Here is a 27,066-nt window from a genome sequence, read left to right on the forward strand (position 1 = left end):
CAATTTAGGGACCCTGAAAGAACCTGAGTTTCTGAATAATCTCATAGGGTACAGCTGCCCCACCAGCCTGGACTGGCAGGATTATGTGTTAAAAAAGAAATATGCTTCTATGTTATTTAAGCTGCCACTAAGCCACCACATCTGTAAGCTCTTTGTAATAGTAGCTTAGCTTAGTTAATATATTAACTAATCTCATTAGCCTATGGTCAAGCAATGAAAATATTAGGCTGAAGCATATAAAATTGCTGGATTTCTTTTTTAGGTCAAAAACAGTTGAGTATCAGTATACAGGTCAATCTAATGAGATCTAGTCAGATATTTTAAGTAAAGAAAAACTCTTTCTTTACAATAGCTACTTCACCCCGTAATTAAGGTTTAATGAAATAAAATTCAATGTACAGAAGCTACAAAACATCATTGGAAGAAATTAAAGGAGGCCTAAATAAATGAAAAGATATCCCATGTTCATGGATTGAAAGACTTAATATTAAGATAGTAATACTCTCCAAAGTGATTTACAGATTTAATATAATCTCTATCTAAATCCTAGCTGCCTATTTTGCAGGGATTGACAAAATGATCCTAAAATTCATATGGAAATGCCAGAAACCCAGAATAGCCAAAATAATCTTTAAAAAGAAGAACAAACTTGGAAAACTCATTTCTTAATTTCAACAGTTGCTATAAAACCACAGGAATTAAAACAGGGTGGTACTGGTATAAGGTAGACACAAAGATCAATGGAATAGAACTGAGAGTCCAGAAGTATACCATTACATTTGTGGTAAATTGCTTTTGACCAGGGTGACAGGACAATTCAATTAGTAAAGAACAGCCTTTTCAACAAATGGTGCTGGGATGACTAGATAGCCATATGCAAAAGAATGAAGTTAGAGCCCCTACCTCACACCACATACAAAAATCAATTCGAAATGGAACAGAGACAGAATTTGAATAGACATTTACCCAGAGAAGACATAAAAACAGCCAATAAGCACATAAAAGATGCTCATCATCATTAGTCATTAGGGAAATACAAATCAAAACCACAATGAAATACCACTTAATATCTACTAGAATGGCTATAATCAAAAAGACAGGCAATAACTGGTGTTGACAGGATGTGGAGAAGTTGAAACCCTCATACACTGCTACTGGGAATGTAAAACGGTACAGCCAAGGAGAAAAACAGTTTGACGGTTTCTCAAAAAGTTAAACATAGAATTACCGTGTAACCCCATGATTCTATTCCTAGGTACATACCCAAGAGAACTGATAACGTTGCCTGTTATAAGGAGAAAGTAATGGCTCATTGTAACTGAATTTATAATAGGCAAAAACTAGAAACAGCCCAGATGTCCATTAACTGATGAACAATAAATCAAATGTTGGCATATCTATAAATGGAATATTATTCAGCTATAAAAAGGAATGAAGTTCTGACGCATGTTACAACGTGGATAAATCTTGAAAACATTATGCTAAATAAAAGAAGTCAGCCACAAAAGACCACATATTATATGATTCCATCTGTATGAAACATCCAGAAAAACCAAACTCACAAAGACAGAAAGTAAGTTAGTGGCTGCCAGAGCAGATTAGGGAACGACTGCTCATAGGTAGCAGGTTTCTTTTTTGGGCAATAAAAATATTCTGTAAACAGTGGTTATAGTGGGTTGAACAGTGGCCCTAAAAAGTTATGTCCATGTCTTAATACCCAGAATCCTTATTTAGAATAGAATCTCTTCTAGAGTCTCTGGAGAGAGTGTGGCCTTGCAGATGCTAATTTCAGACTTCTGGCCTCCAGACTATAAATTTCTATTGTTTAAAGCCACCAGGTTTGTGGTAATTTATTTCAGCAGCCCTAGGAATCCAATAACAATGGTGATTGGTATAAAAGTTTGTAAATTTACTAAAAACCACTGACATACTTTTTAAAGGGTAAACTTTATGGTATATGAATAATATCTCAATGTACTTCACAGACTGAAGTACAACGATAACCTATGGTCCTTTCTTTGTATAGCAAGGTGATGCAGCTGTCTCATAGCCATGAAGATGCACACACTGTAGATGCTCATTCTCCCTTCAGTGGGGGCAAGATTTTTAGATCCAGGTCCTTGTGACCTCTTGGGCTGACATTTACTAGGGGGATGGCGGGTCTAATTTGTGACTGTGCAGTTCTGGGTGCATGCTTGAAGACTGTCTTTTTCCGTTTCTATATCAATATTCAACAGATAGACAGAGCACTGACTAAAAGGTTATCCAGATAACTGGAAAGGATAATTTCCAGCTCACCAAGAAAAAAGAGATAGCACAAAGAATACTTATCAGCCCAGGAGCTTACAGTGAGGACAAGTCTAGCAGTAAGAGCCACTGTTGCTAAGCAAGCCAGGGTGACCCTGGCGAAGGTCTCCAGGAGTAATTGAGTACCCTTACCACCCTACAGTCAGAGATGGGAGTACACATTATCCCTGGAATCTACTGATCTTTCCTAGGAAGCGATCACCAACACAAAGGGACCTCCACAGATGCGTATTTGCCACAGCAGTGGAGGAATTTCTGGTAGATGAAGGCGTTGGAAACTGTCGACTGACAACATGGGAATTAGTGTAGATTGCTCTGAAGGGGTCATTTAGACCTACTTAGGGTGCCTGAGATTCGACGTAACCTCAATTCTCCAAGTCCTGAAGCGTGTGTACAACCAAAACAGATCTGAAGAACACTGAGCCTGCACTTCTGAGCCTTACCTCCATACATCACTGCCTTTGGAAAACATAGAGGCACGAATGACTTCAGGTGCCATCCAAGCATACGTCCCTGCTGCGCTCATCTTGGTGGTTCGGTGCCATTCCCGGGCCAGGCCAAAATCAGTGATCTTCAGAACCTTGTTACTCAGGTCTCCATTCTCCACCTTCTGGAGGATCAATACTGGGCAAGGAAAGGAATACAAAAGAAACCAGAGAGTCTGCATTAATCACAAGGAAACCACCGAATACAGAGCCCTCCTGCTATCTGCTCGTCCTCTCCTGCAGGCTCTCACGCAGCTCCCATGGACTGATGGTAGAAGCCTTCATTCTTAAACACCTACGATGCATCCGTTTTTGTGCTAAGTCTTTTACAGGCGTTATCTCTAACCCTCATAACAGCCTTATAAGGTAGGTACTATTGCCATCTCTGTTTTACAGATGAGGAAACTGAGATACAGCACCATTAAAGAAATTTTCCAAGGCCATTCAACTCATAAGCCAGGACTTAAACCCAGGCAGCCTGACTCAAGAGCCTTCTCTCTTACCCTTTATACCACACGGCTCATTCACGCCCTATGAAAGGAGCTGCGTGTGAGGTCACAGCTGACCCTTCTGAAGAGTGGCTACTTGTGCTTCCTGTAGGCCAGGGCACCCCTGGGCTATAAACACTCTCAGACCACAAAGAATGGAGGTGTACGCTGGAGTTTCAAGGTTTGTGTGTCTGAACACGGAACCAATCCAAGTTACTTTACTTAAGCTCTTAAAAAAAACCCACAATTCTGGGCACAGAGATTTCCTCTTAATCCAGGAACTCACCCCTGCCCATTGAGAAGTGGATGACAGGGTCAGAGGTCACACACAGGTTCACACCCACAATGTTCTCTGTGAACATGGCCCAGGAAGGAGGAACTAGTGCAGTGAACTAGCTGTGCTCTGGGCCCTGTCCCCCAAGTTCTAACACCAAAGCACCACAGTGCGGGAGCCATCTCGGCTTTCCTAGGACAGCACCCGAGGTCACAACCTCATGTACAAGACGATTCCAGTGATAAGTGTGCCCTTGTGGGGGCCATTCTCTCCCAAAAGAGCAAAAATGCTCACTGACTCTAGGGCTGTAAGCTAATCCAAGGAACTCTTCCTGAGCGGGCACTAGTGAGTTCCCTGGATCTGTGGAAGCCAAGCAGGATGGTTATGAAGGCCCTGTGCAAGCACAGCCTCTTGTGGGCCAGACACCGAACCACAACCTGGAATTCAGAGCTCTGCAGACAGGATTTCATGGAAGGAAGAAAGATTCTCTCTGCCATTCGGAAAGGGAAAGGGGGAGTAGGGGAGGGTTGGTGGTTTTAGGGCAAGGGCCTTCTTAGGCTGGTCCCTTAAGTCGCACAACTGTACTTTTCCTGCCCTGCCCTACAGCAAATATCTGCTGAATTGTTATCACATCAAAAGGACATGGGCCAAAGATTTCTATGTCCTACGTGCTTCTCAGAAATTCATCAGTAAAAAGGGATTATAAGTAGCTACAGAGCTGGAGGCAGAAAAGAAAACAGTGCCAGCCACTCCTTAGATTTAATGGACTAAGTCTCCTTCCTCCACACACTGGCCCTAAGTCCCCGGACACACCCCTCCCCTCCCAGCTTCCAGCATTCAGAATGGGTTCAGGCTTCTGAATGACTGGGCAGATAAGACAAAAACAAGAACCTTTCTCTATCTCATTTAACAACAAAAATCTTTCCAGATTCTTCTGTGCCTCTATCCCCCTCTCTGCAGGCAGAGATGATGGACAAATACGCACTCTGGTCGCTGACACTAAAAGAAAGTAACACTAAAAAAGCGCACTGTGCCCTCCCGAGGGAACAGTGGGCCACCAGCTGCAGACCATTTCTCTCTAAGGTGCCCCCTTAAATCAAAGATTCAGAGTGAACTCTTCCCCTTACATAGCCAGTGGGGCTCAGTCCTGCTACCCCAAACGTTCATGTGGCTGGGACAGAACACAGTGAGCAGGAGGATAAAAGTTTCATGATATATATGGAACCAGCTGCGCTTCCTCAAGTTTTATGCTGGAAAGGGACGCAAGAGAAGTTTAGATTCTGTTCCAGGAAATAGATTTTTAGCTACTGAATGACACACTGAAGATGATTTTTTAAATAGACTAGTCTGTCAGATGGCTTAAGAGGGATGGCAAAAAGATGTGAGATGAGGCAAAAATTAGCCCAAGGTCAGTTTGGCTGCATCTGAATGCCTTTAGATAGCGCAGGTCCAGTTCAGCCCCACATAATCCCCACTACTCCCTGCTGCCTTGCACCCAGCTAACCTCAAACATTTATCCCAACAGGTTGGGCTCCTGTAGGCACCTGAGTTTGAAATCCTGGCCTCGGGCTTCTGCCATCAGCCAAGAGAGGCTGGAATGTGAAGCCAGCTGTTAATCCTGGCAGATGGTTACAGCCAATGATTCTCAATGATGGTGACCTGAAATACTGGTATCCACCAAGCAATTATTACTATTAATAATTATGGTAACAAAGTTTGTGAAAGCTTTACTTTTTTTGGAGTTTTTTTAATTGAGATGAAATTCACGTAACATAAAATTCACCATTTTAAAGTGAAAAATTCAGCAGCATTTGGTATATTCACAATGTTGTACAACTGCCACCTCTATCTAGTCCCAAAATATTTTCATCACCCTTACAAGGAAACCCCATACCCAATACGCAACTATTCCCCATTCTCCCCTCCTCCTGGGCCCTGCTTTCTATCTCTGTGGATTTACCAATTCTGGATATTTCATATAAATGGAATCACATATGTGACACATCTGTTAGTGCACTTAGCATGTTTTCAAGGTTCATCCACATTGTAGTTTGTATCAGTATTTCATTCCTTTTTATGGCTGAATAATGTTCTATTGTATATATATGCCACTATTTGTTTATCCATATGTCCACTGATAAGACATTTCGGTTGTTTCCATCTTTTGATTATTGTGAATAGTGTTGCTATGAACACATATTTGAGTACCCATTTTCATTTCTTTAGGGTAATACCTAGGAGTGGAATTATGAGGCTATATGGTAATTCTATGTTTAACTTTTTGAAGAATCACCAAACTGTTTTCCACAGTAGTTGAATCATTTTTTATTCCCACCAGCAATGTATAAGGGTCTCCATTTTTCTACATCCTCACCATACTTATTTTACTTTTCATTTTACTTTTTAATAGTGGATGTGAAATGGTATCTCATTGTAATTTTGAATTCCATTTCCCTAATGATTAATGATGACGGACAAGTGGCTTGTTGGCCACTTGTATGTCTTCTCTGGAGAAATGCCTATTTGTTGTCTTTTGGTTTTGAGTTATAAGAGTTTTTTATATATTTTGGATACTAGACCCTTAACAAATAGATGATTTGCAAATATTTCTTCCATTTCTACAGGCTGTTTTTTCACTTAATGATAATGTCTTTTGAGGCACGAAAGTTTTTAATTTAGATGAAGTCCATTATATTTTTTTCTTTCGTTGCTCATGCTTTTGGCATACTATCAAAGAATCCAGTGCCAAATCCAAGTTCATGAAGATTTACTTCTATGTTTTCTTCTAAGAGTTGTACGGTTTTAGCTGCTATATATAAGTCATTCATCTATCCTTAGTTAATTTTTGTATATTATATAAAAAAGGGGCCCAACTTCATTTTTTTTGCATGTGGCTATCCAACCGTCCTAATACCATCTGTTAAAGAGGAAAGCTTTACCTTTTAAAATGGAGCAGAGCACAATTTTCTCCCCATATACTTTCCTGAGAGAGAAAGGCTGTACTCACAGCAGCTTACTTATATGTATCACTACAGTGAACCCATCCCGAGCTTCTACCACTGACTGCAGCAATAACACATTATTGTGCTTTACTTCTTGGAAAACTCAACAATGTTTTATCAAATTTCTGGTGAATTCCATGATAGTGTATTAAGTAAATGTCACCTCTCATGTAGCGGGCAATGGAACAAATTCTGAGAACAACTAACAAGTCCAGGCCTAAGTCAGTGGGGGCTTGGCCAAGATAAGAGAAAATGAGAGGAAAACATGCATTTGAACTAAAAACCTAGTGATTAACCAGATATAGGGACTTGATGGATAAAGAACAGGTCTCCAGCCTTTAAGACATGGGTGACAGTTAGAATGGTGGTGACCTTGATTGGGAGGTTGAGACAAAGCCTATTTGAGGAAGCCGAGATTAGTTTGGGACATAATGGGTTTAGGCTACCAGTAATAAGAGTATGGAAAAGGAAAAAGAAGACAATTTATATTCCAGGCTTGACACTCTCCATGTGATCCTAGACAAATTTCGCATACTCTGCCCCTCTATTCCTACTTCCATAAAATGGGAATAAAGATTAGAGGCGATTTAACAATGACTCAGCTAGCAGAGTGCCTGACACATAAATAAGCACTTAGGACACTGCAGCTATTATTATTACTGTTATGAGTGTCTTGTATGTAAGTGGAAAGCATGGGACTCAGCACTCAAGATACTGAGGTGGGAAGCCTGGCAGTCCCTGATACATATTAACCAGGCAACAAATTTTTGCTCTATCAATAAATGGAATGGTTGATTAAATAGTGACAGCTATCCATTACTGATCACTTACTATGTAGTGACATGATGCTTTTTACATGATGTACGTAAAGAGGTTGACATACATCACCTTAATCCTTAAAGCAACCCTATGAAGTAGGCGTAATCATTTTCCCCCATTTTCCCCATTCTGAAAGACATTGAAAGGTTAGGTTACATTAGTGAGGGATGGAGACGGGATCCAAAGTCAGATCTTTCTTTGAGTGCTGTGCCATCATAGGGCAGAAGGGACCCATGCGTCTTTAGCCTTATCTCCATTTCTGCTTGATCCCTAAAACTGTCATTGATTAACGAGTCTTCACTGCTCCCCCTTTTCCGGAATTATTCCTTCAGCACCCAAAAACAACACCATGTGATTTAACACTATATACTTCTTTTAATCATTCCCAATGCTGCGTGTTTGTGTCTCATCATTTCCACTAGCACGTAATGGAATATGACTCTAGGGGGCAGAAAACCTCATTCTCTTTCATTTGGAACCCACGCCGTCTCCACTCCAGGAACCAAGCACAAGGCCAGCTCTCTGAAAGGACTGACCCCTCGGGGTCACTTATTTGACTGAAGGAGTATCTGTGCATCATTCTCAGACTACTCACTTCCCCATTCTATTGTTGCCAGAAGTCGGGGGCCATCTTCTCAGTGCTACCGTTCCCTGAGGAACGGGGGGTAAGCATGTACCAGGCAGGATGATCACACTGGAGAAGGAGCAATACCTCAGCCAGGGTACCCTAGTGACTAACACATCCTGCTGGTGCCAGGTGAGGTGAGGGAACATAAGGAAAAATAAACTGGTGACTCTGCCCTCAAAGGCCTTCCACGAGCTATACAAAAAGATACACAACAAAATTTACCTGGTCACAGTCAAAGTGTGCATCAATAAAGGCCCAGGTTTTGCTATAATCAGTAAGACAGTCACAGTCTTCCAACCCTCAGTAATCCAAGGACATTCTTTTTTATTATTTCAGATCAGGACACCACCCCTATAGCATTTACTTAATATTTCTCTTTAAATTGACTTTTAAAGAATTGCTTAAAGAAAAATTTTATATCATTATTTTAAATGGAAAAAAACAATTATTCTCCTAATGTTAGGTAACTTGTACAAGTAAATAAAATGAAAATAACTTAGTAAGTTTCAGTAGATCCTGTGATTGGTCAAAGTTCTAAGCCTAAGGTCTGTTCTCTCGGTTAAAAGGAAAAGATTAGAAGTGTTAGTAATAAAGGCAAACTAGCACAAAAATGGATCTGATCCTCCATGAATATAGAGCAGCTGAATGACTTTCTATGGGATTCAATGGTATTTAATACAAACCACCAAAAAGGGCCTCAAGGCCATCTCCTGCTAGGATATCAGAGGGAGAAATGATTCAGGCAGGGTGGCCACAAAGGCTTCTTGAGTCTGACTTCATGTCATTTAGCTGGAGGTGACTCTCAAAACTTGGCATAACTGTAGAGACTCTCCCATATGTACTAATGGTAAATGATGATTTATCATTTTGAGATTTCTTATTTATTATTCATCTCCGTTAGCACAAGGGGCTCTGATCTGCTAAATGCTCGCCTTGGCACCAAGGCTCCCATCCCCAGGCCTTCATTTAATCCAAATGATTCAGCATTATCTCTTCCAGATTAAGCAATTGGTCTGTTTCGAGAGTTGTGTTTTGCTTGGTTTAGTCTTTTTAAGAAAAGTTTTATTGTCAAATGTATATACAGATAGAAGAGTTTATAAAACGCGCATGTATAGTTTAAAGAAAATAAGATGAAACTTCATGTGACCCCATCCAGTTCCTTAGAAGCTCCATGTGTCTCTCTCTGTCACATCCTTTCCCTTTGCTTAGATATCACCCAATCTTGACTTCTGTTATTCGTTCCTTTACTTCTCTTCGTAATTGTACCACTTAGGTGTACATCCCTAAATAATATATTGTTCAGTTTGAAAGAGTGAGACAAGCACAAATATAGTGGTGTGCACTAGTTTCCTAGGGCTGCCATAGGAATTTAACACAAATTTTGTGGCTTAAAACAAATTTATTCTCTCTCAGTTCTGGAGGCTAGAATTCAGTCCAAAATCAAGGTGTGGGCAGGGCCACACTCCCTCCAAAGGCTCAGGGAAGACTCCTTCTTTGCCTCTTCCAGCTTCCAGTGGCTGCCAGCAATTCTTGGCATTCCTTGGCTTAGGGCAGCATAACTCTAATCTCTTTACTTGGCCCTCTGCCCTCTATATGTCTGTCTCTGTGTCTTCTCAGGGCATTCTCATCTCTGTCTGTATCCAAATTTCCCTCTACTTATAAAGACACCAGTCACTGAATTAGGGCCAATTCTCATCCAGCATGACCTCATCTTCACTTGATTATATCTACAAAGACCCTATTTCTCATTACAGCCACATTCACAAGTTAGGACATCAACACATCTTTTTTAGGGGAACACCAAGTCTACCCACAATACTGTATAACAGTAAAAATATTGCCTTTGCTAGATGAAGCCTCCCAGAAGGGAAAAAGATAAACAGAGTGCCTGGTCATTGTCCCAGAGAATTGCCAAGAGCCCTTTCTGGGAAAATCAGTAAGCGAGATCATAAATGAGTCCTAAAAAATTGGGTAGGTAATCACAGTGTGAACATCTGGCAGGGGAGACATGGGGGGAGGTACAGGTACTGGACATCCATCAGAAATATGGTTGGGGGAGTGAGCTCCTCTGATTTTCTATTTCAAAATTCACTTTGGCTTGCCTCTGGTTCTTAGGGTTGGGCAAAGAAAATACTCTATCTGGTCCGAACAGAGAGGGGTGAGCAGAAGCTTTATCAGCACATGAGTAAGACAGCCATATGAAGATAAGAATCCGGACTAGGCTCCTCCAGGTAGTCAGCCTCAGACTGAATCCACAGACCACCAGTAGTAGGTGAGTAGGTGGTGACAGCCCCAAGACACACTGACAGATCTAAACTGCCCATCCTCCATGTCTGGTGCACAGCTGTTCTCCTGGCATCTCCTTTCGCGGTCCTCAGGGGTTGACCTGTGTCTCTCCTGTGTTAATTCTGTGTCCAATATCCAATTCTCCCTTTGCTGATTTCTTTTCTTGTTTTGATGGTGTGCGTTCTCCAGAAGCTCCTTACCAAAAAAAAATGCATTGAAGCTAAATTGTTGTTGATGCCTATTTTCCATCCCCCTGCTTGGTATAAAAATGACTAGAGATTCTCCTTCATAAATTTGAAAGGCATCATGTATCATTTCCTTGCCTCCAACATTTCTGTTAAGAAGCCCTGAGCCTTTTTGCTTCCTGATGCTCTATATGTGATGTGTCTTTTTCTTTCAGGAATTTCTAGTTTCTTCTTAATCTCCAGTGTTTTGAAATCTCAGAGGGATGCGCTTTGGGGTGGAAACCTAGTACTTTCAAATCTGAACACTCATGTCCTTCAGTTACAGGGAATTTTCTTGAGGTGTTTTACTGTTAATTTCTTCCCCTATATTTGTTTTCTATTTCTCTAGGACCCCTATTCAGATATGGGGCTTTCTAAATTGGTCCCTCAATTTTCTTAACTTTTCTCTTCTACCTTTCCCACTTTTTCTTTTTGCTCTTTTTCTGAGATGTCATCACTTTATCCTCTAATCCTTCTATTGGGTTTGTCATTTTCCTATCATGGTTTTAATTTCTAAGAGAGCTTTTTCTTCATTGAATTTTTAAAAACTGAGTGGTAAGCACAAACGTAGCTGTGTAACAGCTCTTTTGTAATATAGGTACAATATCTTTTCTTTTACCTGAGTGTACTACTGATGATTCTTTTTATTTCTTGGTTTTCTCCCAATGTAGTTTGTTTCAGCTGCTTTTTTTCTATTTGTGCTTTAGTCTCTAATACATTTTTGCTCAGTTATTGTAATCCTTGACTGTCTGTTCATGATTAAGAACCAAATTGTGCTTAGGTTTTAAAAAGGAAGTCCTAATGTTTTAAAGGTACATACTGCAATATTGACCAAAAAAAATTATATCATGTTGCAGGTTTCCTTCAAAATAATCAAGAGTAAGGAATGAGTGGGGTGACAGAACAAACAAAATTACCCATGAGCTGGTCACTGTTGAAACTTATTTGAGTACATGAGAGTTCACTATGCCATTCCCATCACTTGTGTGTATGTTTTCCACAATAGTAAGTGGGGTGGGGAGACGAGGGATCCAAAGCCGAGTAGAACCTCCAAGCACATAGGAGCAATCTGTCAGCTCTTGAGCTTCGCTGTAGGAAGATCCAGGTGAGCCTACACGAGAATATCTGAGGTCACTTCTCTTGAGCTGGTCAGCTCCCAGAGGGCAGTACTCTTCCAAACTGCTGGGAAAATGAAGAGCCTGGCTGCCAATGCGCTGGGAATCAAGTCATGAAGAGGGCGAAGTCTCAGAACGCAGGCTTCGGTATATAAACAGTGACTCATCTCCCCATTTTAAAAATAAAGTCCCCATACCCTCCATGTGCTTAGTGTCCCCCAGTCCACAAACTGTTTCACCCCTTCCAAAAGGAAAGGCAGTCAGGTGGCTGCATGGAGTGGTGAAGGAAGTGGTCCATGGGGCCCAAATGCATTTCATATGGCTGCTACCCAATCTTTTTTATTTTAGCAGCCCCTTCACCCCAGTTCCAGAGGTGTCTCGTGCTGCCAGTTCCTAGACTTTTTAGGAGTATGTGATATAAACAAATTGGTTCTTTGCTTTTCTCACCATCAGCCTAAAATGATCTTTCTCCAATGTCCTACATCAATTACCACTCACCCACCTGTTTTCTAGCTTCCAAAACTTTACTGCTGTTGTCTCCTCTCCTGTTGGCCCTGTGAGTTCCTGTAGTTTTAGCTGGGTTTCAAGAGAGAACACAAGCAGATGTAGTATTTGTATGTGTTCAATCTGCCATCTTAGCCTGAAAGCCTGCCTTCCATTTTGTTTGTTTTCTTGAGTAGGAAAAAGGAAACTGGTACAGTCTGAGGGCTTCCCGCTTTCCTTGGCTTAGTTCTTCCATCCCTCCCAATATGCAAAATCTGTACTCCTGCTTGTTCCTGCCAAAGCTTAGACCACAGCCACCGGATCTGTGTCATAGTGTCCTCTCCTGCCTTGACAAGAACACCCTCTGAGATGCAGCAAGGCAGAAAGAAAAGAACAACAGATGAAGGCCCAGGATGTCTGAGTCTGGCTCCACCACTGTGTGATCTTCACCAGGACCCCATTCCCCCACCTCTGACATTCTCCGAGTCCGTAATTTTCTGAAAGCAGTGTCAGTCTTTTCTGGGCCCAGCCAAGTTCCACCACCCATCTGCGCTGAAGAATAGCTAAACCCAAGGGCAAAGAGAAGTTAAACAAGAGGAGTCTACCCCAGAGAAAAGCTCTATAGACACAGCCAGATCTTGGGCACCTGAGTCAGCACTGGAAATATTTGCTTCCGGCAGCACGTTGTCTCCAGTGGAGGAAGGAAGACAATCTCAGGCTCCAGCTCTACCCAGTAGCCCAGAGTGCCAACAGACCAGCAGCTCACACACAGCAGTCTCCTCATTGTGCTGACTCAGCAAGTCACATGGAAGAGCCTGACTCATGGACCACTACCATACAGTGAGAGCATTGCCAGCATAAATCCCCCAGCCCCTCCTGACCCCAGGCCCTTGGCCCACTCTGTCCCTCCAGGCAAGGCCAAGAGAGGCCAGACTTGCTTACCCAGGCAAATGATTCACCACCTAGACTCCCCGACTGTCTGCCTCAGCAGAGGTGTGGTGCTGCCTGAAGACGCACGGAGATGCCAGCAGCAGCTAAGGCCCCAGCTGGGTTCAGCAATGTCAGCAGAGCTGCTCCAAGTCCCACTGGCACAACCTGTAAGGCTGTGCTTCCCAACAAACACTCGGGGACAGACAAGTGGAGAAAACTGGGTCCTTGGGGACTTAGGATCCACCCCTTCCTGGTACGGAAGAGGAAACCACTGGACGCATGCAATGTACTCCTTGCGAAGCCAGAGATCACTCAGCACAGTGACCTCTTCCTGTGACCCAGAGCTAGAGCAAAGTTGAACTACAATGGCCTCCCTTTCTACACCTATAACCTAAAGAGGCATAAGAGGTACTCAATAAATATCTGTCTTGAATGAACAAATGAACACAAATCACTTCAAAAGGTCTCTGATTGAATCAGTTAAGGCAGTGGTCCCCAAATACCTGCTTGAGAGCTAGCCTCAACAGAATCGCCAAAGATGCTACAGCAACGATTCCTAACCTTTTAAAATATGTCCTTTCAGCTTTAAAAAAAAAATGCTATTATGATGGCAGATGTACTTTTAGCGTGTGTTGGCTAAGAAGAAAACAACGACCAGAGCTAATGTTTACGAGGGCTTTAATGTGCGCTGTGCACTGGATGAAGCGATTGGTCCGTAATCTTATTTCATTCTCTCAACAATTCTGGAAGACACTTTCAGATCTGGAAACTGAAATTCAGAAAGGCGGGTCCACAGGTAGTAAGAAGCAGAGCCAAGATATAACCCAGGTCTGAATGAAGTCACAGTCAGGGCCTCAGACCACCATGCCAATAAGAAAACGTTTTTTAAATGAAATTGTATTTTATCAACACAACAGCACCTCTATACTTTTGAAAAAAAAACCAGAAATACGAATATCTGCACTTTCTATAAACATGTTCAGATTCAAAGACACCGTGCAGTAGCCCCCTCCCCAGGGGTCTGTAGCCCACCCCTGGGAACCACTGAACTCAGTGACCAGAAGCCCCTTATGCAGAAAGCAACAAGTGACTGCCCCCCCTAACTCCAGGGAAAGGATCTTCCTGTCTGCCCTCATTTCACATCCAAGCAAGTGTCTCAAAGCCTCCGACTCCAGAGAAGTGGATCGGAGAGACTCTCCAAGGAAGGGTTAAAACAGAAGGACAGAGTCAGCAGCATTCATGAGAAAGAAAAAACAAATTGAAAACACAGCTGAAAAGAATTGCTACATTAGCAATCCTGGCAACATATTGTGGAAAGGCTAACAGGGATTAATGATAGGAAAAGAGCCTGGAATCTGTGACCCAGACTGCTAGTCGCCCTTCAATGGTTATTCTCCCCTCCTCCTGTAGTAATAAACCCCTAAATTTTAAGATGGGCACCTAGCCACATTCAACATTAACTACATTTCCAAGTCTCCTTGTCCCAAAGGTGCACCTAGGTGACTAAGAAGCATCCTGTGGCTGCTTTCGTAACCTGTCTTAAAAGACACCGGCTCAGGGCCTTTGGCCCGTCTTCTTCATCCCTTCCTACACGGTGCTGCCTGGAACACGAACGTGATGGCTGGAGGTCTAGCTCCCTGCCATCTTAGACCATGAGGATACGAGCAGAGAGGTGAATGGGAAGGAGTCTAGGGCTCATGGAACAGAGGTGCCATGCCAACCATGGACTACCTCTGGCTAGAGAAACAGACTTCCTATTTCAGCCACTGTTACTTTGAGTATCTGTTTCTCATAGCTAACCAAATCTAACTAATACAAAGTTCAATTCCACTACTACAAACTCTCATTATAGCAAAAACAGAAATAAACATACTAAAATTGAAAATCTAAACCAAAAGCAACATTCCAATCAGTAAAATCTCCACACAATATAGCTAAAGACTTGGATGGCCTCTCCAAGCTGCTATCAAATGAATCAACTTGAAACATACTTCAGCTGCATCTTTTTTTTAAATAGTATGTCATGCTCTATAATAAGTGTTGACTTAAATCTTTCACAAAAAAAAAAAAAAAGGCCACATGTATATAGGGCCTACATGTATCTCGCTAAGTACAGGGTGTACAAATATAAATCAAGTCAGTACCTCCCCTTAAGCAGCTCACTAACTAGGAAGATGACTCTGGATGTAAGAAAGAATAGGGCAGGAGACCTTTGTTTTTTATTATGAGCTTTGTGATATAATTTGGCTTTTAGACTAGATACTATATATAAATGTTCCTTTAAAAATACACATCAAAAATATATAGTAGTTAATTTAATAACATACGTGACTATATTAAAATAAAACAGTATACAAAAATACATAGTTTGATCTTGTTTCTTTTTGTTAAGAATATTATGTCTATCTACCCATCACATAGAAAAATACCTGAAAGATATATACCTAAATGCTAACAGTTATCTCTGGGCACTGGGATTTGAGGTGATAGTTTTTCTTTATACTTATCTATATTATCGAAATTATCTAAAATAAATGAGTTTTTGTTAATATAAAAATTAAGTCATTTGGTAATAACAATACTATTACTATTACTACTACTACTACTACTACTAATAATAATAATAATAATAGCAGCCTTTACAATTTCTTGCATCCCTACTATGTCCCAGGCACAATACTTGGAACTTCACATACGTTACTTCGTTCAGTCCTCATAGCAACCCTGCAAGGTGGGTAGCATCCTCATTTTATAGATGAGAAAGCTGGGGCTCAAAGATTAAGTAACTTTTCCATATCTAAGAGAGGAAACCAGGATTTGAATACTGCTCTGACTTCTATGCCCATATTTCTTCCACTATACCATGCTGTCCTCTCCAGTTGGGGTTCAAATGTTTAGCAATTACATCTCTACAAGACATTGTACATCTCTACAATACTCGTCTCTCCTATGCCACAGTGTACCCCGCATCTTCATTTTATTTGTTGTCTTGGGGTGGGCTCATATCACAAATTGGGCAGGCACCCCACCTAATCCTATGTCCTGTATGGACAGAGCCACCATTAAGAATGGTTTTCTCATAGCACTGTCAAGTTGATGATGGCTACTTCTCACTGGCCAGGACAAGGAGGGATAACTGTTCAGAACAGAAGAGAACTGGCAGAGAAGCCATCGAAACTAGGAGTCAAACCTAATTCTACCCGAGTCCACTATCCTTTCCACTAGAACTCATAGGGTCTCTGCCTAAAACCAAACCACCTGAGTACTACTCTATATCTTTCTAGGGAAGAGAACCAGCCTTCTATATTAAATGGAAGTGCTTTAGAAGTAAATATTTGGGAAGCTCAGACGCTCAAACTAGAACAGCGCTGGCAAGGTGTAGTGGCAAAAGCTTGCTGGTGGGCAGCATCTCACCAGGCATAATTTAGGACAAATGTATGCTAAAAGCACCATGGCTGAAACAGTACATTAGTTTGGAGGTTGTGGGGAAGGACATGTACTGATGGGCAGGACATGTAACCCTCCTATACCAGGTCTGATGCCATTTTAGAAGTTGTGAGCTTTGCTTTGAGTCATACAGACTAGACCCTGTAAACTCAATACCACTGATCATCTTTAAGCCACACCCCTCTAGATGGTATATCTAGGCAAACCATCAGTACGGTTGGCGGGAGAGCTGAGAAGACAAAACTTAAATGTTCAAAAGTGTGAGGATAAGAACTAACAAAACAGAGGAATCCTAGGATCCTGAAGTTCCACTATCACTATTGGACCTTCATCCTCGTGACAGGTACGTATTTGGTGCTGAGCAGCAGCAGGTAGGCATAATACAGCTGTTCAGTGAAGCCCAAAATGAAATGTTCTCAATTCAGGATCTCTACTTTGATTTACAGAATCTTCTCCCATCGGCCCTTCAGTCACTAGGCTGTAAAAACTATGAAAACACACTTGAGTGACCAATCTCTAACTCTCCACCCATCTCTAGGACCCTGTGGCTTGGCTCAGTGCCTTTCTCACTATCCCTTTCACGGGGGACTCTTCATTCCCGTTCCACTCATACCAAGTCACCATCTACATCTCTTTGTCCTTTTCTATAATGTGTGCCCTACCCAGTGATTCATCCCCAGACCAGGAGAAAGGACCTCCAGAGAGTGGTAAGAATGGCTAAGGCTCATATCTGAGAAAGGCAAAGGATAAGTGTCAGCTCCAAAACCTCTGGACCTCAGCTCCACTGTGCACCAACAGCCACAGTCGATAATAGGAGAAACATTACCCACTGCTCATTTACCCCAGGGAGGACCATCCTGAACATTCAAAAATAGAAGACAAGGTTACTTTAGAGAGGAGGATTATCCTCGCTCCATCACAGCCCTGGGGTAAGTCTCCCCTATAAGACCAGCCAGACTGATGCTATTACAAGTGGTCAGGGTATACTGGGTAGAGTTCTAAAGCACAAGGACCAGCCCCTCACCAGAGGGTCTTATGCCCCAGCAAGTCAACCCTTGAGATGCTGGGCTTTGTCCTTGGATCATGAGGTTCCACCCTGACTGACTGCAGCATCCATCTCCTTTTGGGAAGGAGGCACGACCACCATGGGTGGAAAGGGACTTGGGGTAACCTAAGCCTCTAAAATACAACCAAAATCCAGCATCAGAAATAGCACCAGGAAAGAATCTAGGTTGTTACTCCAAGAGATCAAGACATCTCCCTGCTAACATTCCTGCCCAGGAATCTACTGACCTTGGCCAATAAAAGATAGCAATTGCTTTAGTTATTGAACAAGGTCAGCAGTCACCTACATAGGCAAAAGGGAGAGGATGAGAGAGGGATGAAGAGATGATTCTATAAAGAAAAACAGAATAGAACTTCCCTCATTCTCACATCTCTACTCCTATTCCTTCTGGCCGTAAGTCCATACCTATCACCATTATCATCATCACTGTGAGTATCTACGGAGCCCTTACTACATGCCAGGCACTGTGCTAAGCATTTTACATGCACTATCTCATTTAAAAACCTCATGAGACAAGTATCGTTTTAATCTCTATTTACAGATGAAGACACTGTGGCTGAACGAAGTGAGGATATTCCCTAAAGTTACATATGCAGCTGTTCTTGGAATTGTAAAGAAGGGACGTGGCTTGGTCCAGAGACAGAATCAGAAGGGCACTCTCAGTAGGGGGAATAATGTGGTTCCAGGCCAAAGGCGGGGGAAAAAAACCCTGAAAGTCTAGGAAATAGTCCCTTGTCACTAGAGCCAAACCTTCGTGAAGGGAAAAGGGAGAAGATGGAACTAGAACAAAGGGCTGGAGCAGAACTGGAAGACCACAGGCCACGCAAAGGAGCTTAAAGTCTACCCTGGAGTCACAGGCAGTTTCGAAGCCAGGAAATAGTATGATCAGATTTGTGTGTCACCAAAGCAGCATGGTTGCAGTGAGACAGACTGAACTGAAAAAACAACAGACTGGCAGCAAGGACACGGTAACCTATTATAATTGTCCAGGTAAAGGTGGAAAAGAATAAACTAAGGTACTGGAGATGGGATGATGAGACCAAGAGATGGAGTACTTAATTACAGGTACAGGGAGCAGGAGTGGCCAGTGAGTCCTAGGAAGTATTCTGGCTTCACAGCACTCATTTTCTCTGGCTGTGTACCTGTATGTCATCAATCTTACGGGAAGGTACGAGCGTTCAGTGAGTACGGGGGCTTTTAGAGGTCCCAATTCCTCCACCTCTGTGCCAACATCTACCTACCTACTCTCCTAACAGGGACTGAAGTTTCCCATTCCTCTCCACAAGCTCAGCAACCCTAGGAATATGGTTCCTCCATTGCCAGTTGTAGCCACCGCCTCATGCATTACTAACTGCCACTACCTGGACCACGTGCAGTTCCATAGTCCTCGTGGGCTGAGACCAGACACTATGTGCCAAAACAGCTCAGTCCTGCGTTCATCTGGAACAATGGGCTGTGCTTCACAATGTCAGCCAAGGGCGTGCAGCAGAGAGCTCAGGGAAGGGCAATACTAAGAATGAGGCCAGAGGAGACAGAACTGATAGATGAGCCAGTCCTCAGATAAGCACTTCGGCCTGAAGCAGTGTTCAGACTGGCTTGTTAGGCAACAGGACCGTGCAACTGGGGCCTCGGTTCAAACCCAGAGACTGCCCAGGGTTCCGGGCTACTCCCAACTTCGGCCAGTCATCTTGTGAATATGTGCCATGGAGAACAAAGGGAAATAGGATGTATATGTACAGACCAGCCTTCATAATGTATCCACATCTGTGCTTGTCACATGATTCAATAGCATGAGAAGTGGATTTCTGCTGCCATGTTGGGCTGGAGCACAGAAGGGGGCATGATAGGGAAGCACAGTATTTATAGACTAAGACAGCTGGTCTCAAGCATGCATAGCCCAATTCGCCAGCCTTTTTCAAGCTATTTTTCAATGACCCTTTTAACCAGCCCCAGCTTTCCACGGAAACTTCACTTTCATCTCTTCTTTGGATGCTGTATCTCCTGCCGATCTCTCTCATGCTGCTGAGTCAAGGTTTTCTTACAACCAAGCTTCTTGTGATTAAATCTAAAACATCAGTGCCATCTCCCTGGCCAAACTTCCCAGCATGTGTCTGCAGGACACCTTGCTCTCTCCAACATCCTAAACCATGACATTTCGAAAGATGTTAACTTAAGTACCTACGGTCACTGCCACCTTGTGCAAATTAAGCCCAGATAACACAGCTGGGACTCTAACCCTGTGCTTGTCCAGACACAGATGTCACCAGCAGGAAACAGAAAGGCAGAGCTTTTTAGCAGCCACTTTCCTTACAAAAAAACACCTCCTCAAATACCCGCCTGCCCTGAATATGCCCACCACACCAGCTCGAATTGAGAAGAGCTGCCAGGCCCAGTCTCCGTGATGTCTCAGAAGCGCCCAGCTACAAACTGGATAAAAATAATCAAAAAAGAGGTGGCACATCAGACCGATGATGATTTTGTCAACAAAAAGCCCTTTGTTCTTGGCAGGTGGGCACAGGGTGCTGCTGAGGCACAGGCTCTCAGGACCTGGATCTCCAAGCTCTGCCACCAGAGTTCCCTTGGCAGGTTGCATTTTCAAAACAGCACATCTCCTATTTTATATGCTTTCCTCCAATGTGACCTGACACTCCTTTCACCAAGAGGTTGGTCTCTGTCCCCTCTGCTTGAATCTGAGTGGGCCCGAGACCCACTTCGACTACTAGAATGCAGAAGTAACACCATATGACTTCTAAGCCAGATGAGAAAAGATAATGCAGCTTCTGCCTTGTTCACTGGAACACATGCTTGAAGTCTTGAGCCACCATGTGACAAGGACAAGAGCCCTGAGGCAACCACACTCGCGGAGGGGTTAGAGGTGGGCACCCCCATCAACAGTCGTAGCCTTCAAGTCCTCCCAGCCTAGGCACCGGACGTGTGTGAACAAGCCTTTCTGATGATTCCTGCCTCCATCTCTGGCCTCACTCTGAGCCTCCATATCTTCGCAGCTGAGGCCCCAGATGCTGAAAAGCAGAAACGAGTCGTTCCTATTGAGCCCACTCCAAATTCCTGACCCAAAGTCTCCGTGAGCATAATGGAGTGGTTCTTGTTTGGGTGGCTTATTCCGAGGGAACAGTAATGGAAACAGCTAGTGACACACTTCTCAATCCATTCTTATCTCTCCTGCTACCAGAGAAACAGCTGCTCTTGGAAATAATATTTTTCAAAAAGGAAAAATCTCCCTTTTATTGAGCATTCACTTTGTGTCAGGCATTATGTTAAGGGCTTACATGCATAATTGTATTTAATTCTCATTACAATGCTATGAGTAAGTACTAGGACCTTCCCCATTTTACAGAAGAGGAAATGGACTCAGAGGTTCAGGACCTTGTCCAAAGCCAGATCTCCCTGACTCAGAGCCCATAACACTGTATCATGCTCTGTTTTTCGGCCACTTGGAGACAAGAGCTGTTTCTATATGGAAGACTCAGCTCCTCAGGAGCATGGCTTTCCTGTTCATTAGTCCAGGTCTGGGCATTTCCTAACAAACCTGGGTAACAGGGGCATAGCATCGACAAACACTTGGCCTTGTCGGAGCTGGGGCAGACCCCCTTCCCTGGAAAGTCACTGCTATGGCCCACCACCCTATTATCATGAACCCCACCTCCTCTTTAAGACCTAACTCCTCCATCAAGGCCTTCCAAAGAATTTCGCCTTCTCTGGACACTATCTCATGTACCTGGGGCACACGATCCCATCCCGCCTCATACTATTCTGGTTGTTTGGGTGTGTTACATAGTATATGGCTCCTGAGGATGGAAAGAATGTGGTGGTAGTGGCATCTAAGTATATGATAAAGTGACTAACCTGTAGCATCTATACAATAGCAGGCACGTTAGTTTCTTGCAAAGACCCGTTGGGTTGAAAATCATCACCCACGTACAACACAAACATTCCAGGCTCTGTGACCTGCACTTCACCCAGGGTATCACAGAGGAGAAAGGATGTGAGGGTGGAGGAGCAAGCAGCTTGACCCACCACAGATACCCATCACTATCACCTGGCAGGCAAGGAAGCCCTGACCACAAAGGCTCAAAACAATGTGAGTTGCCATTTTGAACCACAAGCCCTTAAAGTCCTGGAAAGCTAAGAAACACGGATTAAAGTGTTCTATGAGTCACTCCTCAACCCCTCCACGTAAGAGAGGGAGGGACCAACCTCAAGAACCTCCACTGGCTAAGACTAGCTTTGTTCTGACTCTTTCTGTCTGTGCTATGGATGCTTTCCCAGGACCTTCCTTCTACCTCTGTGCTCACTGGGATGGGTTAGACGAGATTTGTGCCTGTACCTTCCCAGCCTACCTCCAAAAATGACTCTACAAATCCTACTCCCCATGTGATGGAGTTGAGGATCTAACTACGGTTGGGCAACCTCAAAATCACACCGAGTCTCAGGGTGGTGCACCTCGGTTTTCAGGGAAAAGCCGGTGAGCTCCTTCCTCCCCTGCTCGCTGGGAGGCAGGCACAATGGGCACACCCAGGAAGTGCTGCGGAAATGTTCCTGCCCCCCAGGAACCTCCCTGTGAGGAAAGGTCTTAGAATATCTCCTTTTTCTTGAACAGGGACATTCTTACTCTTTTTGGAAGGTCATTATTAGTGAACTTCCCATTTCCTGCCTCTCTTCCAATATACTACACATCAAATCAAACACCAAAAAGCTTTAGAGGAGCCTAAAATTGGCCAGATTCATGGTTCATGCAGCGTAGAGCCAGGCATATAAAGCCAGACTCAGGTCATAATCACAGAGCAGAGATGTGTCCAGTGGGCGTGGGGCAGACAGCATCCTAAAGTAAATCAAAATCAGCTAGACTGTCTCCTTATTTTGTCGGGCATTGGAGGGCTCATCAGGTCCACAGCAACACTTCTTCAAAAGAGGGCTTTATTTCTCCCACTGATTGCTCTTACACAAAGCAGCTCACAAATTTTTGCTTAAGATTCCTTTTTAAAAGTGTTTCTGTCAGGTTGAATTTGCAGCATTCTAGTCCTTGTCGCCTCCCCTTCCCTCTCACCACAAAAGCTCAAAAGTACTAGTAGCAACAAAGTCAAAATTCTCTTCATGAGGCGAGAGAAGGGAGCAGCAGGGAAGCTTCACTCATAACGGTTTGGGGGCTGTTCCACCAGCAATCAATCCAACTTGAAGCATTAAAGAATGAATGGTGTAGTCAACTTTCTCTTGCATGATATTAATCTAAAACTAGTAGGTGCAACGAAGCATGCCACGGAAAATGCAATTGCCATTCGGGTCCGACGTGGTCCATCTGGTTACAAACTGAGCTGCAAAGGCAACACCCAGGAGGGCCTGCTCACCTCTACGACGACATGGGGCTAAAGGCCGTGGCATCTGAATAACCACACAGAGCTCTGCCATTAACAGATGTGTCCAAACATTTTTGAATGTTTACTTTTCTGGTTAAAATGTTTTAATTCCATAAAGGAGCATCTGTGAACTTATCTGAAATCTATATATACTTCCCTTGTTTAAACAAAAACAAAACCACAACGCGAACGTAAACAAAAACAAGAGTCCAATACAGTGGAAACTTCTGTTATGGCCCAACTCTTGGACAGCTTAACTTTGGTTCAGGACCAACACTAACAAGAAGCAAAGCTGAGGCTGCAGAATGAAAGCTGAGGGGCCCTGGGGGAGGGGGAAATAAACTAGCTCACAGCTCCCATCCATTTTAGGACTATCAGGTCCAGAGGTGACAGAGGCCTCTGAGTTGGAGCAGTGAAGGATCTCCTCCCTGCAGTTCCAGATGCGGGGATGATCTGCCCCACAAAGGCCCCAAGACCAAGTTTAGAGTCGGGAACCAGCCCCAGCACACACAGGCTCTGCCGAGTCAGAGGGTCCATCCTGCAGAAAGAGCTGCCAGAATAGAGTCTCCTACTGCAATCTGTTCCCAACGAAAAGAGCAGAAAGAATAACACATTTGTGCTAAAGAGCCTGGGATCTGAGTTCAAGTTCTACCATTCTCTAGCTATGTGTTCTTGGGCAAGGCATTAAACCTCCCTGAGCCTCCGTTTCCTCTACTGTAAAATGGGGGCTACCACCACCTCTGCCTGGAATACATCAGATAGATAACTGCTTAAAAGAGAATTCTATAGCACCAAATATAAAATATGATTATTCTTTCCCATATCTAGGAATATTAGGGAGAGGGATGAGAAATGAAGGTTCATTTACTGCTGTCACCATGAATAATAAGCTAAGGAAAAAAAAATCAGATTTAATGTCATGTTATACTAATAATCCTAAATCATCTAAAAGAAGCTTACATAGGAAAAATTTAAGTTGCTTTTCCATTGTCATCCATGAAACCTGATGGGGTATCTTTTCTTGTTAATCCAAATAGTTATAATGTGTAAGTCTCCTATGGGAGAGAAGGGGGAACTGCCAATGGCAGAGACATTGTTACTGATCTGCCCCAGGATTCCCATCCCAAAGCACAGGTGGCCAGGAGTCAACTGCCTAAGAAATAAAAATGTTTTCCAATTTAATTAAAATATGGGCAGAGGACCTGAATAAACATTTTTCCAAAGAAGACAACCAAATGGCCAATATACATGAGACGATGCTCAACATCACTAATTATCAAGGAAATGCAAATCAAAACCATAATGAGATACTACTTCATACCTGTCAGAACGGTACTGTCAACAAGACTAGAAAAAGGAAATCCTTGAATAGTGTTGGTGGGAATAGAATTGGTGTAGTCACTATGGAAAACAGTATGAAGGTTCCTCAAAAAATTAAAAATAGAACTACATATGACCCAGCAATCCCAGTTCTAGGTATATATCCAAAGGAAATAAAATCACTATCTAAAAACGATATCTGCACTTCCACGTTCATTGCAATATTATTCACATAGTTAAGATAAACACTCTAAGTGTCATCTACAGATGAACGTATAAAGTGATACTCACACACACACATACACACACACACAATGGAACATTAGTCATCCATGAGAAGGAAAGCCTACCATTTGTGACAACATGGATGAATCTTGAAGGCATTATGCTGAGATAAGTCAGAGAAAGACAGATACAATACGATAACACATGTAGAATCTAAAAAAGCTGAACTCATAGAAATAGAGAGCAGAATGGTGGTTGCCAGGGGCTGAGAGGTGGGGAAATGTTGGTCAAAGGGTACGAACTTCCAGTTACAAGATGAATAAGTTCTGGGGATTCAATGCACAGCATGGTGACTATAGTTAACCATACTGTAGTGTATAATTAAAAGTTCCTGAGAGTAGACCTTAAATGTTCTCACTGCAAAAGAAAAAAAAGTAATTTTGAGGTGATGGAGGGGTTTATCTTATTGTGGTGATCATTCTGTAATACATATGAAATCAAATCATCACTTTGCATACCTTATATCTCAATAAAGCTGGGGAAAAAGAAATTGAAATGCTTTTACTGTTTTTTTTCTTCCTGAAAATTAAACCACCTAGAAGAGCAGTCAATATTCTTACACTTCTACCTAACACAGTGAAGAAAATGATTGAGCTCGAGCTCATGTTAGTAAACGGGCAAGATGGAGTTTTCACTCCCCAGCTTTGACCTTGGGGCCATATAAGCAAGTCATCCCGATTCCTCAGATGTGGTATAGATCCTATTCCACCATTGTTCACAATACTTTGGACCTGGCTGGAAAGCTCGACAGGGAAACAGTCCCCACTGCCGAAGGCTGGGGGCAGCCTGAAGACAGGATGCTGTCCTGGGACTCCGTAGGCAGGTCACTCAACTTTAGGGCCACAACTCGAAGGTTCCTTTAAGCTCTGACCTTATCCATAAATACAAAATAAAGTTAAAAATGACTGAAAACTGAAGATTATCACTATCTTCCCCAACCACAGATCTTTTCTCCTTCCTCTTGGATTCTGAAAGTTAACAGAATGCAGAAACAAAAAAATAATAAGAAGAAGAAGTGTCCAGGTAGCATGTACACTACGACTAAAATGGCAGATGAGGTATATAGACAAAAATAGATAAGTCATATATTACAATAAAAATAGTCACATATACACAGTGAAATCTGGGGTAACTTTTTTCTTTTTTCAATGATAATTCTTCTTGTTACGTTGCCTTATTGGGCACATCAGGTAGCAAACAGCTACAAGAAAATGCAGGGAAAGGTCTTAGTTGCAAGATCAGTCACTGCTAGGGCCCTGTAGCTCCACCCCTACCCCCCCCAACCCTGCTCCCAGGGACAGGCCCCACCCTATCCCATCCCTAACCCTGCTCCCAGGGATGGGCAGACAGAGCCTTCAAGGTGGGCAACTCCAGAGGCGAACATTGGGCTGCTGACTCTCTGAGAAACTTCAAGGAACACCTTCCTTTGGAGTTCCAAGTTCCTGAAAATTTATGAAATGAATATATAAAAGTAAAGGCTTGGCAACAGCAAATGCAACTCAGAAAGGAACTAGAGAGAGAGAAAACAAGATTTCATAGCGACACTGGAATTGCCGCTAAACATCTGGGCCGCCTTATACAAAGTCCTATATAAGGCATGATTCGTCGGAGGAGGCACGTAGGAAGCAGGGGAAAATGAGAGGAAACACGACACCTCTGCTGTCAAAAATCCTATTGGGAGTCCTTTGTTTTCACAGAAGAAGATTACCAAAGAAGATCCAAAAAACATTATTTCAGTTACTTCTAAGAAGTAAACCTAGGGTTTAGCGTAGGAAGGAGATCGATATTTCTTGGTATCTTAATTTTGCACTTTTTTGACCATGTGTATGTATTACCTTTTGAATTTAAAAATCCACAGTGCAACTGGAGAGAATATGACTAAAATACTGAAAATACAGGTATAAGGCACATTATACTCAAAAGTACAAGACCACAAATTGTGAATCTAAATACTGGAAGTACAATAATAATAACCAATAAATGGAGCTCTTACTATGTGCCAGGCACTGCTAAGAGCTTCGTCTAGATTATTTTATTTAATCCTCACTTCTACACTATAAAATGAGATAGGTGGGATTATAATTATTCCCGTTTCACAGGCACAGAAACTAAGGCACAGAGAGTTTATCATTTGCTCAAGGTCTCAGCTAGCAAGAAACAGAGCCAGGGTTCAGACTCAGTCTCACTAAGAGCTTACGTGGGCTCATCTCTATTGTAAAGGGGGTCCACATCCTAAATGTGGGCTCTAAAGGAGAAGAGTTCTGGCATTGTTTGGAGAATGTCTCAGGTGGGAGGGGTTAATGAACAGAGAAGCGCTTGAATCTATGATAATCAAAACCACAAATATTTCTTGAGGACCTACGAAGTGCAGGGCACAACCAGATTTGGAATAGCTGTAGGAAGTAAAGATGCAATACAAAGATGAAACGGGGCAATCATGCTCCATTCTCCTTCCAAAAGAAGACCAAATACTCAAAATAAAATCTCGTTGGCCCTTCTCAAATATTCCAGTCTTAAAAGAGACTGTGCAACAAG

General features: G+C 42.8%; 1 protein-coding gene across 1 annotated transcript in view; it reads right to left on the reverse strand.

Moving 5' to 3' along the window:
* The window catches only part of MAP3K9 (mitogen-activated protein kinase kinase kinase 9), a 69,892-nt gene that overhangs the window by 26,441 nt on the left and 16,385 nt on the right, over nucleotides 1-27,066 (reverse strand). The window contains exon 2 of the mRNA XM_015599555.2: nucleotides 2,751-2,931. Within this exon, the coding sequence (XP_015455041.1) occupies nucleotides 2,751-2,833 (83 nt within the window). The 5' untranslated portion in view covers nucleotides 2,834-2,931. The remainder of the gene's footprint in view (nucleotides 1-2,750; nucleotides 2,932-27,066) is intronic.

The sequence above is a fragment of the Pteropus alecto genome, unplaced genomic scaffold, assembly GCF_000325575.1.
Source record: "Pteropus alecto unplaced genomic scaffold, ASM32557v1 scaffold8, whole genome shotgun sequence".
NCBI lineage: Eukaryota > Metazoa > Chordata > Mammalia > Chiroptera > Pteropodidae > Pteropus > Pteropus alecto.